General features: G+C 40.5%; 1 protein-coding gene across 1 annotated transcript in view; it reads right to left on the bottom strand.

Moving 5' to 3' along the window:
• Window positions 1-2,351: 2,351 nt before the first annotated feature.
• Window positions 2,352-17,388, bottom strand: part of LPGAT1 (lysophosphatidylglycerol acyltransferase 1) — a 180,919-nt gene continuing 165,882 nt past the window's right edge. The window contains exon 8 of the mRNA XM_073628412.1: window positions 2,352-17,368. Within this exon, the coding sequence (XP_073484513.1) occupies window positions 17,217-17,368 (152 nt within the window). The 3' untranslated portion in view covers window positions 2,352-17,216. The remainder of the gene's footprint in view (window positions 17,369-17,388) is intronic.

Here is a 17,388-nt window from a genome sequence, read left to right as displayed (position 1 = left end):
TGTTTGCATTAACAAAAAAAAAAAAGGTACTGTAGCTTTGCATTCAACTTGCAGGTAATGGGAAGTAAAAGGGGAGTGTATCAAAAAGTGAAAAAAGGAAATATCATAAAATCAACATTTTTTTTGTCACGTCACTCTAACATTAGGAAAGATATTTTCTATATTACAATCTGTACAAACTATTATTGGTCTTTTTATTTTTAATCCGTTAAACATCATATGCTTATAAACATTTACCACTTACAATTAGCGGATGGATCTGAGCTGCATGCAAGTCACTTCCTCGTATCTATTGTGCTCTAAACAAACCTGAATGAGTCAGAGGAGGGCCAGCCACCTCTTCTTAAAAGAAACACCTTAACTAGTCTATTAAAGCAGAAATAAACCCTCCTATCCTTTAAGCCGTCTTAGCCTTTATTTAGATCATGTGACCATCTATGACACCAGCCATTTGAGGCCTTAAAAGTTGATTGGTTGGTTGAGAGCTCACATAGGCACACTGGTGACTGACATTTTGACTCCGGAGGCATGCCTTAAATTTAACAGTTTTGGGACAAAACAGCATGAAGGTGGCTATGGGTTTCCATCAGAAAGCCCAGCATGCTCAATAAAGAGCATGTCAAGGATGCATTATACGTGTACTTTTACATTAAAAAAATGTTAAACCATACAAATGTTATACAAGTACATAAGTATAATACCCATGTTTATAATTTTTTTAAAAAGTGACCAAAACCCATCATAGTTCCCATTTGAGAACATTCAACTCTGAAGCAGGAACACATATAGCTCATGTATGGGATTTTTAGTGGTGAAATAGTTCCGTTATGACCCCCTCACCTGAAATGTCCATGTACTGGGCCTTCAGCAATCCAATAGTGTGTAAACGCTGAAGACATTAACTTAGCCCCTCTTTGCTAGCAGATGTGGCCTAGAAATCCTGTTAAACCTCCATGTATGAGTTTAAACTGTCAAGTGCACTCAGTACATTAGTGATAATCCCCAACCACTGCATCAGTTTGACCCTTAGGGTGGGTCAAATACTTGCTGCCCCAGTTGCATGCTGCAGGAGAGCTGAATTGTTAATTTCCTGCAGTGGCCATGAAGTAGAAGCAACAGCAGCATCTCAACACAAAGACCGATGAAAAGGCATGTTTAGATATCTTCTTTTTTTCCATGTCTTCTTCCAGTTTTGCCCCTATAGTGACCGGGTCACTTTAACCCCTTCCTGCAGCCACCTCCCAGCCCTTTAAGGGCTTCTAGAGGCCGGGAGGCAAAGGCGGGCAATTTGGGGCATGTGACCACTGCGATTGGCTACCACATGATCAGAAAGCTCCTGATCACAAGTATGCATTGGGAGCTTTCGGATCCCTGTCCAGCAAGTGTGCTTGGTGTGTGCGCTTTCAGCATAGAAAGGTTTACATTTAGGCCACTTATATGTGGCCTCTTGGCGTTAAAGCCCATCAGCGTAAATGTGTACCGCTGGCAGAAAGAGGTTAAGACTTCATTTCACATGGTCGGTTTGGCTGCCAGCATCAAATCCTGGCATTTCCGGCACCTGGGAGACAGGTGCACGGTCCAGCTCTGCTACCAGCAGCCAGTCAAAATCTGTTTGCGCACAGATATCAGGTTGAGCACTGAGTTATTTCTATGGGGACAGTTAAAATCTATGACAGGCTGAAATACGCAGCAGCTGGACACTGTACCAATGGTATTCACGTTTAGGGACATATGCCCCAGACGCAGGAATTCTGCAGTGGATATATTATAGTGTGAGTGTGTATAGCGTGCATATAAATTAATGTAAGGTTATTGCTAACAATAATATAAATATATGCACAGTGTGCGTATATAAAATCTCATATGTATGAATAGGCCCTTTATACACTATTACGCAAAAAAAAAAAAAAAGATATGATAATCACCAATAGGCGCGTTTATCATTTTAGTTTTATATAAAACAGCAAATTTTTCAGTCTCAAAAGGAAAAAAAAAAAAAAAAGGCAAAACATAAAATGTATCCAATTGTGACCAGCCCTTTACAAAATGAATACAGTCACTAAGAGTTTACATTCAGTCATTCATCACACATGACATGCAAGAACAGAAACAAAATCAACCATTTTTGTTCATTAAAAAAAAAAAAAAGTGGCAGTGACATCACATTGATGTACAAAATAAACAATTGAAATTGTAAAAATGTTTAAACATACTCTGTATTATAGCTGCTCTATTTAGAATTTGTCAATGAAATCAGAAAATCAGAAATGGATAGCGTAAGAGACTGCACTCCCCAGTAACGTCACATAATGAGCATTGTACTATAAACTCTAAATAAACAACACCATTGATACTTTGTTTATAGGCTTTTAATATATGTTAGAAATGAGGGTGAAAGATTTTTTTTTTTTTTTGTGGCTTCATTCAAACAGTGTTTTCATTTGGCAGATTGCAACGTAAAGTGTACTTGTTTACGGTATGGACAGTTTTGGTAGCCATGTTTATGGGTCCATTTACAGCTATATGATCAGTTTCAGTGGCCCAACATGCATTGCATTTGTTATCAATGCTGCCAACGTTGTTGCACCTTAGTAGACATGTTCATATTTTCCCCAAACATAGCACACCAAAAAAATCACAATATGTGCATTGTGGTGTACTGCTGAGCATTGGCCTCTACAGTATGGCGCACCGAGGTGACATTCACAATGAACAGCACCACACTGCAGTAGGATAGGCGAACACAAATTGCGCTAATGTATAGGTGTTTAATGTTTTACTGGCTAAGTTAAATTTCCAGTTTAAAGTTACTTAGGAGTTAATAAAGGAATCAAAAGGATCAGGTCAGGTTTTTATTATTTTCTGTTTTTTACCTATTCATTTCTGTCCACATGATAGGCGTCAGACAGAATAGGAAGCGAGGACAAATCTTCAAAAGAAGGTACAGACAGCAATACCTCATTGGATTTCTAACCTTTCCTCCCTCTGCTCAGGCCCTTCCATTTTAATAAAATAAGAGCTTAAAGTGGAGGGCCACCCCAAAATAAAAAATAGCATCAAAAATCGTAAAAAAAAAAAAAAAAAAAAAAAAAAAAATTATTAACTTACCTGAAACCCTTGTTGCTAGGCAGTCTTGCTAATCTGCCTCTTCCTACTCCGCAGCGCTTCCTCCTCTTCGGTGAGCGGCCCCGTTGCCTTCTGGGAACTGTGTGTCCCAGGAAGCAACGGGGCCATTCACAAAGCGCAGCGCGACTCACGCATGCGCAGTAGGAAACGGGCAGTGAAGCCGCAAGGCACCACTGCCTGTTTCCCTTTGTTAAGATGGAGGCGCCGGCGGCCGATCCAATGGACGGATTGGCCTCGGGGGGCTGACATTGCGGGCTCGCTGGACAGGTAAGTGCCCTTATTAAAAGTCAGTAGCTACAGTGTTTGTAGCTGCTGACTTAAAAAAAAAAAAAAACATATAGCGGCCGGAAACCCGCTTTAAAGCTTTACGTCCCTTTAACATGAAGGGTGCGATCAGGTCCACCTGTCAGTTTTTCAGACGGGCCTGATGGGACCTTCCATTCAGCCTTACGGACTGACAGGTGTAAACATACTTGTGTGTTTACAAACATCCAATACGATCTGTAAAAAAAAAAAAAAAAAAAAAAAAAAAAAAAACACAGAAGGGGATCCATCCTGAAGGATCTAACAGACAGCGGAATGCGTTTACACCCAAGCGCCCATAGAGCACAGCAAGCTTGGTCCATGTCCACTCTGCATAAACTAAGCAGGCACAGACCTATTATCCGCCCGCACTGCTCTGAGCCACATGGAGCCCACCCCATGGCCTTATACTCTCATGTAATCCACACCCATGGGAAGCCGCAACAGCAAACGCTCAGACCCCTCCTCCACTTTTCCCACATGTGTGGAAAATTACTATGAAGAGGCCATTTATCATTAGGACACATAACAGGCTGCCTCTTCAGTAGAACAAATAGGATTTTTTTTTTTTTACTGCGCATACATAAATGCAACAAGAGATTGGACAGAGGTTTCAAAAGCTGTTGTGGGCTTTCCATGGATCACACAATGTGAATCTCGAAGGATTATAGATCAAACATAAAACTTTTTTGAAAGGTGCAAAACAATTATAGAAAATAACAGGATAACCATACAAAATGTTATTCCATAATGTAAACCTGTGCCTTGTCCAAAAGTATGTTTGCTTTAGTTACTACCCTCCCCAGCAGAACATACTCCTCTTTCCTTTACGCAAAACAATGTGCTTAGCAGCCATAAGCAAAGACCTGTTCTTTTGAGGTATGGAGGAGCATGTCACTCCATTCTCTACCTCCCATGTGGCTGCGCTAATGCCCTGTGATTGGCCAGTGCTTTCACTCCGGGGAGGTCCTTAGTCCCGTGGAAGCTCTGACTACAGTGACTTGGAGCACAGGGATCCCTTTCTTAACTAGCAGTGCTTGAAAAAAAATAGAGGAGCAAAGGAAAGTTAAGCGGTGCTGAAAGAATAGGCATTATAGTGAAATCGGTTTTAGGTGATCCATTTGTTTTAACCAGGTTGAATTGTGAAATAGAAAACTGACCCGGAGAGGAAAAATGCCAATTAACAATTTTGAATCTTTTTAAATAGGACTCTTAATGCAGTATGGGAAAATAAAAACAGAAAACTGAAGTAAAAAAAAAGAATCACTTTTCCTTCAGATGTCATAACTCCAATATGGATATGGACCACAAGATGGCTGCCAACACTGTAGATCGTTATAAAGGTACACTATATAGTATGACACTAGATGGCGGTTTAATCTGGCACATTACACATCTCTTGCTGTAGAAAGTTATATATTTTTTTATTTTAGACGTAGATTGATGCAGCTTTGGTCCCAAGTGTTTCGATGCTGTACACCAATGCTTTATTCAGAAGCAAAATCTCAAAACAAATATTAAAAAAATGGCAATAGCTCACTTTTGAAATCTGGAAGAAATTAGATATCCTATATTATTCCTAATCAGTGCAAACATCAGCATGGCTAAAATAACAAATACATTTTTTTTTGTGCAACGCTTATAAGAACCATAAAAAAAAAAAAAAGAAATTAGATTTCATTATGACCAGGGACACAAACACTCTTCTAGTGCACAAATCCAAAGAACACCGTACAGTATAAAATTTTAGGTTTCAGGAACTGCCTTTCGTGGTTTAAATAAAATATTTGATAATTCATGTTTCCATCTTATTTTCCGATACAGGCAACTTTTTTTTGGCATAGTCTTTGTTATATTAATTAATTTACGGAACTGTAAGCTGGACCACTTGGAAAACAGAAATGTAAACTCCTAACCTTTATGCTGAATAGTGGCATTCCTTGCAGAGCTACTTGTTCTACCAGATGGCTTGACTCTACTGAAAGTCTGGCCTACGGTGTGCACATACCTCTTACATAACTATGTCCAACATCAGCCTTTCTTGCAGACTTTTATGTTAGCAAAGCCTTCTCCGTCAATCTCTCGTCCAATATCACTGAAATTACTAGGACTGGAGAGCCCATATTTATATAGTGACCCGCTAATCACGCAGCTTTTTTTTAGATCAACGTTGCCATGAAAAAAAACAAAACAAAAACTTTGCACTGCAAGAGGGCAATTCATTAAAACTAGAAAAAAAGTTGCCATACATTGCAGCTAAAAAGAATATAAAAGAAACCAAATTTTGTTTTTTACTTGTAACATTTCCATTTTTTACAGTCTCCATTTTTATTTCCTTAAATTTTATTGAATGGTGTCTTCTCCCCCCTTTTAATGTCCCAATTCCATCTGGCTCCTGAAATTTTCATTCATTGCCACTCCTAATGTAGTGTAGCTTGGAGAAAGGGATGGCGAATCAGACAACACAATGTTTGCCTCCGCAGGCAATAAAATTGTACGTTCTGCAAATTTAAATTTAAATTAAAGACGACTGATGGAGAATGAAGGCTAGTTCGGAGGAATGTTCCAAAAATAAATTTTAAAGGCGTCCATTTATAAATGTTTTTATTACACAAGATTAACTTTCAGACAGGATTCGCACATTTTGAATCCAATTAGAACATGTCAATCTTGGAAGAAAGTTGTATTAATCTTGTGTGACAATATTTATATATAGACCTCTCCTCCAAGGGTCAGGGTAATTTATTCTATTGAAAAAGAGATGGCTCTAAAAATAGCTTTTTTGGCAAATTAAAGAACATTCAAAACTAAACTTGAAATAAACTACATGAGGAATGAGATTTCAAAATTCATATCAAATATTCTAAAAGACTGTAATAATTAAAATCAGTGACTGGATATACTTAAACATAACGATGTGAAATCACTATAAGGGATTCTGTAAATGGGCAAATATGCAGCAGGATTTCAGATGCATTCAGGTTGTTTTTGACACGAGTTTGAGAACCCATTCACATTATTAGGGTTCCTTACTATTAACTTTAATTATACTAATTATTAATTCATATATAATACTTATTGTGGTTCATTACTATTCACATGCCGTGTTTTAAAAATAGAACTGTAAACAAATCTTTTTTTTTTAATATTGGATAGAGCAAGGGAGGGTTATATACCCTGTCAGATTTTTTTTTTCTTCCGCCTTCTGTGTCCCACTGTGAAGATTTCCCTTTACTTCCTGTCACGAAGATGAAGTGAGGGGAAATCCTTTCAAATTAAGGAAATCTCTTGAGGACCCCCAGGCCACTAGAACTCATGTCCCCACTGAAAGATTTTCCACCTATTACTTTTCTGGGGACAACTCAAAATAAGGGGTTTTCTTTTACTTTCAATGATGATGGTAAAAAGGACAAATGGAGAGGGGGGAATCTCTTTAATGGGGGCACAGACAGCAATAAAAACTGACAACTTCTTAGAACTGAACACTTCTAATCCCTCTCCACAACAAAAAAAAAAAAGTTTTGCCTTTAGTTACACTTTAAAGCAGACCATTCCTAATGCCGCGTACACACGAGCGGACTTTACGGGAGACTTAGCCCGGCGGACTTTTCAACGTACTTTACGACGGACTTTCTGAATGGACTTGCCTACACACAATCCACCAAAGTCCGTCGAATTCGTACGTGATGACGTACGACCGGACTAAAACAAGGAAGTTCATAGCCAGTAGCCAATAGCTGCCCTAGCGTGGCTTTTTGTCCGTCGAACTAGCATACAGACGAGCGGACTTTTCGACCGGACTCGATTTCAACTGATTAATTCAAAACATGTTTCAAATCTAAGTACGTCCAACTTTTGAGAAAACAAAGTCCGCTGGAGCCCACACATGATCGAATTGTCCGACCAAATCCCGTCCGCCGGGCAAAGTCTGCCGTAAAGTCCGCTCGCGTGTACGCGGCATTAGTATTGTATGCCTAACAAACCAAAAAGGTGCATGTAGCATTTCTGACAGCACACTGCACCATATATTACTGCAATGCAAGTCCATTGGCAAAGTGCACTGGAATCCTATTCAGAATGATTGGCACAGCATCAACGCAGGTAGAGTGTGTGTTGCATTAACGCACGTCACTGCAACACAATAGTATGACTATGCACAGGGATTCTTCTTAGATCATTCAAGTACTACCCCAAAGCTTCTGACCTCCTTTGGATCTACTAATGACCACCTTCTAAACTGCAATTAGCTGACTTGCATTCCCATTGGCTTGAATAGATATAAAAACAGTTCTGATTCAAAATGCCAATGCACATATGCTCCAACACAGATGCAAGGAGTTATTGTAAAGTAAACCGGTCACTAGTTTAAAGCTGTGTTTCTGCTCTGATGAATGAAGTGCAGGTACCTCTCATTAGAAGTTACACTACAGAACAACCTTGGGAGCCCAGAAATTCAGAGCTCTCAATTATGAAAAGACAAACTTCACTCAGGCCAACCTTTATACTGTAATTATGATAGGTGGCCTCCTTGACCAAAAGTGACTCAAAGGGGTAAAACAAGCACTAAAATCAATTACACGTGTTAAAAAAAAAAAAAAAAAAAAAAATCCCCAGATTTCCTGAACTAGTTATAGTTTAAACCAACTCTCAGTACAGTAAGCCCTCTACATACGAACTTCCAAAATTTCAAAGATGGGAACATTTGCACAGTTTTTTTTTCATTAAACCCATGACAAAAAAAAACCAAAAAAAAACCCGGCAGATCGCCGTATACCAACACATACAATCTGGGTGCAGCGATCTCCCCTGCTGTGCCATTGTGTTCTGACAGGGAGTCCTCCCCTCTCCCAGAACACACTGATCAGCACTCGTAGCCTTTGCCTGCAAGCGCTGATCTTTGTTGGACTTACGAACGAGCTCTCAGAACGGGACTTACTGTACTTGCTTTATAGTTATTCATGCAGTGATTTTAAGTATATCCGCTGATTTTTCTTTATTACATTAGGCTCAATTCACCAAACTTTAATGATATATCACATACGGATTAGTTTCAGGCCACATGACCTATTAAACAAAATGCAAATGTTGCAACAAAACTGAATCTGGACATGAACGAATTGCTAAGTGGCTCTACTTTTCATAACCTTTGGCTTTCAACTTCTTTACTTGTGCTGCAAGATAATTTCACAAAATTCCAGGTAATTTTCTCTACACTAGACCTCCAATAGTTTGTGGACACCTGATCATCACACCTATACGGTCAGAAATATGGTGGACATCTTTCCAATATATTGTCATGTCCCATGCAGACATGGCTTGAGGATTCTGGTGTGGAGGAACTTGAATAGCCTCCACAGAGCCCTGACCTCAACCCTACTAAACACCTTTGAGAAGAATACAGCCAATTGTGTGCCAGGTCTTTTATCTGACCTCACGACACAAATTCCCTAGTTTGTGAAAAAGAAAGCAGAAGTGTGGAGATGGTTATAGCTGCAAAGCAGGAATGTCCAGCAAGCTCATATAGGTGTTTGGGTCAGGAGGGCATAAATTCTTGTCAATATAGAAAGTGAATGGCCCTGAATCTAAGCCTTAAATGATAGCAAACAGGTCTGTGGCTGCAGCCCCATCCCTTCTCTACAAACCACTTGCAGCCTCACCCACATACAGCAAAAGTCAAGAATACAATTGCACAACTCAGAACAAATCAATGCTGCATTACCATACAGAAGCACTAGGATTCTGGCTGCATTAGATTATACAGAACTCAGATTAAAAACTAATTTTACGCATCTGGGGTTGCCTTTTTTTACTTTCAGCCAACAGTTATAATTAAGAGATCCTCTACAGCACAGGTGTCAAACACAAGGCCCGCGGGCTGAATCCGCCCCTCCAGGCCATTTCATGTGGCCCTCGCACCTCTCCTGCAGCTGCAGAACTCCAGCCCTCCTCTGGTTCTCCTCCAGACCCTTACTTTCTGCTTTCAAGCAATGCATACAGCTTCTTGCCAGCAGCAGCATAAGGAAAGGGGGTACACTGTGATTGTGATGTAAGGGGGGACTCCACATCTAATGTAAGGGGAGGGGATGCCCTGGACATCTAATCTTACAGATACGACGGCCCTTTTGAGGGCAATCATAATGCTGATGCGGCCCACGATGAAATTGAGTTTGATACCCCTGCTCTACAGATACAACATGGAGAGGTCACCTATGCATACGTATACAAGATTGCTCAGATGCATTAGGTCTGCTGCCCCGAGATACAGCCCTACTTGACCTCTTCATAGTAATCTACTGCATGGGAGAGCAGCTTTGAGCCGAGCAACAAAAGGAACCAGTATAACAATATATGGCCAACGAACAACTTATTTTATGAAATACATTATCAACATTGTGTTTACAGTATTAAAAAGGAACCCCACTAAAATGATCCAAAATTAATTCATACAGGGCCCAGCCATCATATAGAAAAGACTTTTCCTCTAAAGGTAGAAAAAAAAAAGTGTGTGTGTGTGTGTGTGGGTTTCCATGCGTGACACGAATTAGCCCAAATATTTCATCTCCTCTAGTCAGCATATCAGTGCAGAGTTGATGGCTCTCAGCATTCCAACAGACAGTCTCGGTTCTTCTTCATAGGAACGCGATATGCCCATAGCATAGATGTGCCTACTTTTATGGCAACATGAAACAGAGTGAGCCTCTAATGTGTACATTATCTGCTATCCCACTGGTAGTAAGACAAATTAGTATGATTAGTATTCTATATCCTTATGCCTCGTACACACGATGAGATTATCAGACAAATGGCCATCCGTTTTTTTTTTGCATGCTAGTCTCCATATCGAAAATTAAAAGGTTACTAGAGTTACGAAAATTCTCGTATCACAAAATTTAGAAGTGATGTCATGTATTGTATTTTTCGGATGAAGATTGTACGGATTAAACGAAAATCGCACAAGAAAATTTTTCATGTTTGTCCCTTCAAATAACAGACGAACTGTCGCTTTTGGCTGTCAAAAGTGGTGTACCAACCATCAGATTATCATACGATTGCCTCAAAAGCAGTATTTTTTTGTCCGATTTTCTGATCAAGTGTACGAGCCTTTACTTTCTATTGATAAGGTTTCTCAGTCTGGAATTAATTAGTAATTTTTGAGCTGAATAGTACTTCAGAAAAACTCATTCTAACAGTACCAAAAATACTTCAGCAGTCAAGCAGACTTACAGCAAGTAGAATTAAGTTCACTATATCAAATTTTACTTAGGATGTTTTACTACTATCCTGTAATCTGCAGTGAAAACAAATCAATGTTCTTATCTGTTGGTTAAATGACACCCACTACTCTGCAGTAGACTCAGCACTGTATGCAGTATCCATAGAGCAGTGCTTAGAGATTTGCCATGCTGAAGTACGCAGGCTACAGTATAAAGGGACCCCTATGCAGAAAGCTAAAAGAAGCCATCATGCAATGACCAGATATCTAGGTTACCCCATAGGCAAACCTTTTTGCCATGAAGCCGTGATGATCTGGTTTCATATGTGGAAATTTAAACATTCTCAGACCAAATCCAGCACCTCATAGTCTATTTATAGGCAGTTATTGAAAGAGCAGACTTTATAGCGAATTAGTAGAAACCACAATAATGCCAGCGATGAATTAAAGCCCAATTAAAACCTCCCATTTAAATTAAATACGTTCTATCAAAACAAAAAGGTTTCCAATGTCACAGGCTGGGTTTACACTTGCATCGGATGCGGCTCAAAGCAGGAGGCCGGTGCGTCCTTGTTCTCCATTTCAGGGAAGAATCGGGGCCCAAAGTTTTGCCTAAATTCAGACCTGAAATGGAGCCAAAGTCACACAGGACCCCTTAACCATCTGCACCACAGATGTGTGAACCGGCTCCATTGAGAGCCGGGCACACTCTCCTGTCATGCGAATTGGATGCGGGGGAAACCCACATCCAATTTGCACAAATGTGAACCCAGCCTTAGTTATTTTTTCCCTAAAGCAGCCAAAGCTGAAGTAGAAAACCCTGCCCCCTGCCAGCAGCTGCAGAGAAGGACCCTTGCTCCCTGTGTAGAAGCAGTGATCCCATTGCAGAGGTCCGACACGCCCCATACCGAGTCAGAGCCTGAGCACTTCAATCAGTGGGGAGCACAAGCTATGCTGACCGCAGATCTATAGGTCTGACTTAACACTAGAGATGGGCTCGGGCATTTTCGGGATCCCAGTCCCAACCCACCTGCCCAATCCCGCCAGAAAGCCCACACATTTCAAATTAGGCAGCGAGACATTCCTGGGTCCGCAGCTGCACAGATCAGGAAATGTCTCACTGCCCATGATTAGCGGTGTGCAGTGTCGGCTTCCTGGCGGGATCGGGCAGGTGGGTTGGGACTGGGATCCTGAACAGGCCTGAGCCCATCTCAGCAGGAGGCATGCTCGTCAGACCTCTACAATGAGACCACTGCTTTTCCACAGAGGCCAAGGGTCCTTCTCTGCAGCTTCACTGCAAAAATGTGGTTGTTTTATATCCTAGCTATGCAAGTGTGCTCTGTTACTGCATTATGGCAAATTGAAAAGGGTGATTCTGGTGCTGTGCATGTAAAAGGCATCACTTTTGCTTAAACGAGTAGTAATACACGGGATTCACCAAACATGCTGTCACACCCGCATTCCTGGAGCTTTTCTATACAAGATGCAGCAAACTGAGTTGAAGCTCTGTACAATATTTTTATACAGAAATGCCCCTGGTCCTGTCACGTGGAGCATTTAATATGCCATACTACTACTTCCAGGGAATCTTACATTGTTGAGAAAGGTGCTAAAAGCACCCATGAGACATTACACCCAGAGTACGTTTTTTTAAAAATATTTGCTACCGTTTAGTTTTTTCCGCATGGACATCTCTATTAAAAGGAATGCCATCAAAACTGAAAGATAACAAACAAAAATGTCACCACAAAGGAGAACAGAAACCAAAGCAGTAATAGAATATTCCCTTCAGTCATTAATATGTCTGTCAGCGGAGCCTTGCGCATGCGCAGTAGGGTTCCCGGCGTGAAGCCGTAAGGCTACACTGCTGGATTCCCTTACTCGCAATGGAGGCGGCAGCACCCGACAGCTGATGAGAACATCAGCTGCGGTGTCGACATCGCTGGACTCCAGGACAGGTAAGTGTCCTATTATTAAAAGTCAGCAGCTGCAGTAAAAGCTGCTAGCTTTTAATTTTGGCAGCGGTGGGTGGACCTCCGCTTTAAAATACATGTATGTAAACAGTTTTACCCATTATACAATCTGATAATTTGTCCAGCCTCTTTTGAAATTGATAACCGCCTGGGACACTACATAGCCAGGACAGAGACATCAATAGTCATAATTATAGCCCAATATAAAACTTTCCTCTTCATTGAACATGATCACATTGATAAGATCTCCCCTATGAGTCCTCTCTTCTGACCTAAACACATCCCCCTATAGTGCTTAAAATAAGCAGGCCATACAATGCAATGGAACCTGATTGGTTCAATACTGAACCACCCACTTACAGTTTGATTTCTCCCGTTCCGGAGGTTATGAAATTATAAGATAAAGACAGATTTCAGACAGGTATGCTATCAATATTTTAAAAAAATATTTTTATTGATTTTTTTTTTTTTAGTTGTATAACGGGACTAATTTTTTTGCCACTTTAAAAAACAAAAACAAATGCCACTTTTTTGTTCTTCCATATCTTAACATCTTAATAGTTGAACTTTATTATCTCTGCCAGTAATGTGGAATAGATCAGGATGGTGTAACTAGTGATGACCCAAGGTTGCAGATAACACACGAGGGTCACTTGTGTTAAATTAAAGTGGTTGTAAACCTCAAACAAGAAATATCAGCAAAGAATATCTCTCTATAGTGTCTACTTGTTTCCATCCAGAGAACTAAATGCCAATTCTGTCTGCTGCCTAGTTCCCCTGCTATCAGCATGAGTCACTTTTGACAAGTTTTCCTGACACCAAGAGAAAAAAGGTGACAGGGGAGGGAGCTCCAGCTGATTGACAGCCTCGGCTCTGTTCCTGTGTGAAGGGGGAAGGTGTCCCTTTCCTCCAATCAGCTCTTAGCGCTCTCCTCACTGAGCTCTGCAGAATGTAATTTCAGCTCTCCGCTCGCTTTTTTCTGACAGCTCAGAAAAGCTTTATAAATTCTGGACTTTGAACGGCTGTATAGGAGAGAGGGCTACAGATAAACCTGTACAGCTTATGTAGGAGGATTTTTTAAATCTCTGTGTATCAACTGGGGCCAGTCGCTTCAATGGGTATATAAGAGTTTACAACCACTTTAATATATTACCTTATTAGAACTTGGCCCAAATATATTACAAATCTGGTAGCTCTGGAATTTTGTATTGACCTAAAAACATGGAATAAAAATCAGTTTTATTGGTCTGGCAGTGCTACTCACAATTACCATATGAGAAACGCTACTTTTTAAATTCCAGTAAACGCTCTTTAACAGAGTGAAAGAGTTCAAACTTCTGTCAAACTTTTATTGACATCTGTTTGCCCATTGAGGAGTTTCACTTATGCCACTAAAGGTGTTCTTATTGCTCGCTGTGTGTCCTCACTGGACAGATTCCCCTCACTTCCTGCCCTAGTGACTGAAAAGACAGCTATAAAGACCTGGCAGAGGTTCTAACCCTTCCCCAGTACATACAAAAACCACAAATCAACATTTTATGTATTGGTTTTACACAAGTTTTTCAATAGCTGGACACTCCAACCCTCTCTGGAGGAGCGCTGCATCTCAATGCCTAGCAGACTCAAAATCCATTATATGGCCAAAATGTATGTAAACACCACTGTAAATTATTGAGTTCAAGTGCTTCCAGTAGAAGGCACCATCCACACTACATCATTCCATGGAATTTTAGACAATTGTGTGCTTTGTGGCAACAGTTTAGTCAGTTTAGAAAAGTCCCTTTTCTCTTTCAGCATGACTGCACCCTAGCGCAAAAAGCCAGATCCATAAGGACATGGTTTGAGAAGTTTGGTGCGGAGAACACAAGTGGCTCGAACAGAGTCCCGACCTCTACCCTAATGAACATCTTTAGGATGAAATGGAATGCTAACTGCAGGTTCTTATCCAACATGAAAGGTCAGATCCTGACCTTCCACGTGATCTTTTGGCTGGATGGGCACAAAATCTTGTGGAAAGCCCTCTTAGGAAAGTAGAGGATGTTCTAGCCGCAGAGATGTGCCCAGCTTTATATGAATGCCCATAGTTGTGAAATGGGATGTCCAACAAACGCATATAGGCGTGACAAATGGGGTATCCACAAATGTTTGGCCATATAATGTATTTTACCAAATGAAAAAGGTGCAGAGACTGCATCAACAAAATTATATTTTTTCAGGTCAGAAAAATGTTACAGTGGTGAACCAATCTTAACAAAAACATGTTAACAGATTACAGTTTTTCCCTTAATAACTGCCCAAGTAGGCGCCTACTTACAGCCTCCCAGGCCAGTAGGTAATTAAATTTGGCAGCCATTTTGTATGTCCGAATGGAAAAGGAATTGGACTGTAGGCACAGGTACACACGTTTTCATAAAAACATTTTTTTACAAAAACATACATTGACAATTATTATATAAAGCACATATTGCCTAAGAGGAGTTGAATCATAACCAAAACCATTAAGACCACCATAACCTAGTAATGGTTGTAGACATGCGTCAATTGAAAAACGGTAACTTGTATCCATATAGGCTTGGTGGAAGTGGATATGGTGTGGATATTGCTCGCTTCAGCGTTTCCTCAGAAGCTTTAGGCAAGTGTTAAAAAACATAATACATACAGAAGTCACCTTCAAAGTATCTGTGGAGAGAGTTGATCACGGGGAACAAGGGGCAACCAGCAGAAGGTAAAACAGACATGTGGTATAGTGAGGAATAGTCCACTCATAAGGTTATCCAGAGGTGTAACTAAACACCAGAAAGTGCTTCATTAGGACTGAAAGCCAGCGAAATTAGGAATCCATGCTTTATTAGTACCACTTGCTTAATATAAGAGTAAGTGACCCCGCTTGTCCTGCTGTAAACAGCAACGGTAGCTAGAGCTGCCTTTGCCGTTTACAGCAGGAGTCACAGTGGAGTTTCTCAGGGAAGCTTTCCATTAGGTACTGCTACAGCAGGACAAGCGAGGTCACTTACTTATATTAAGCAACTGGTACTAATAAAGGGTGGATTCCTGAGGAAGCGCTGAAGCGCGCAACATGTAGACCAAATTTACACCATATCCACTTCCACCGAGCCTATATGCACGAGTTATCGTCTTTCAATAGACGCATGTCTACTACCAATACTAGGTTATGGTAGTTTTGGTTACGATTCAACTCCTCTTAGGCAATATGTGCTTTATGTAATAATTCTTGTTAATGTTTTTTAAAATTTCTGTAACTAAATAATAAGTTTTTATGAAAACGTGTGTACCTGTGCCTAGATAGCCAATTCCCTTTCCATTCCAATATATCTTTCAGCTAGGACGTGGCACCTTCCACTATGGACATATCCAGTTCCACCCTGTTGTGATACGATTTTGTTAATTTAGCACATTTTGTATGTCCACCACTGTTTTGATAATGTGGAATACATATCAGAGCAACTTTTAGTGGTATTCCTTCAGCTGTTCTTCTGAAGACAAAAGAACATCAGGCAATTTTTGCTAAGAATTTGGACTTTGCAATGCCCTAAATAAGAAGCGCTCAACTGAGCTAAAAATCAAGCTGACACATAGGCCAAGGGCCCTGCAACCGATTTGAAAAGATCGAGAGAAACAATAAAGGACGCATATGGTGCGAGTCAAGCCCTGAATTAGGAAAACAATGACTTCCCAACATCGTCCCCTGCTTGTCACATGTACGCAGCCAAACAGAATGACATTAACGCAATGAGACAGGGCAGTTGAGGGACATCATCAGATGTGATTTCTAGCAGTATTAGCACTTAACAGTCCACAGAAATTTTACTACATTGGAAAAAAGTGCAATTAAAAAGGAAAAAAAGACACTATATTGATATAAAATTCACATATGAAATGGTGCATTTTAACACAGAAAAAAATTAAATCGAACAGATAGACACTGCTCCTCAACAGGGATAAGACAAGTAAACCAGGTGCATTGTGGTAAACATAAAACGACCGTTTTAATCTTCGCCAAGTTGGGCACGATTCTGTGATGCCAAGATGGACAGAGAGAGAACAGGACAGGAGCACGGACACCTATTCTATGTAATCTCACCAGATCTTTTTTTTATCCCAACGCCTACCTTAGGCGTTTTAGCCAATGCGCAATGCATTTCAGAGTCTTGTATTGTTGGGCGGTGCCTTGGGTCTGCACCCAAATTAGGGATCGGCAACTTGGCGCTCGTTGCTACGACTTAAGGAAGCCAACCCGCTGAACTTTCTTCTTTCTGTAGGTTTTCACTGCCCTTGTTAAATGAGTCAACAGTTTCAGGCCTCACCTTCATTAGTTAAACAGATTCAGAAAGACTTCTGCCCACTTGCTAAAGACATGTTAGCAGGTCATCCACATTGAGCCGTACTATCACGCCAGTTTAAAACTGCCCCAGTCCGGGCTTAAAATGCAAACAAAAAAAAAGTAATATAAAAAAAAAATATATATATAAGTCAGCGATTTTGTTGACTGTGGTGTTTTCACATTCACACAGATAACATGGTGCTCTTTTGTTAGAGCTTGCAATTTCCTACGTCTGAGTCCTCAGGTCCCACTGAGCTTTTTAAAATAGGCAATGATAAAAATAGCGAAGAATGCAGTACCACATGTACCCTGACAAAAAGGCGAACGACTGTACAAGGAAGAGCCAGACATTGCTTAGGGTCATTTCCCTTGACACGGCTTTCTTCTGTCCCTCCGGGGGAGGAAAAGCACCTGGAAGAAAGGAGAAACAA

This window comes from Aquarana catesbeiana, linkage group LG04, assembly GCF_042186555.1.
Source record: "Aquarana catesbeiana isolate 2022-GZ linkage group LG04, ASM4218655v1, whole genome shotgun sequence".
In the NCBI taxonomy this organism is placed as follows: Eukaryota; Metazoa; Chordata; class Amphibia; order Anura; family Ranidae; genus Aquarana; species Aquarana catesbeiana.
Note: the sequence above shows the minus strand (reverse complement) of the source record. Positions and strands in the feature narration are given on the sequence as shown.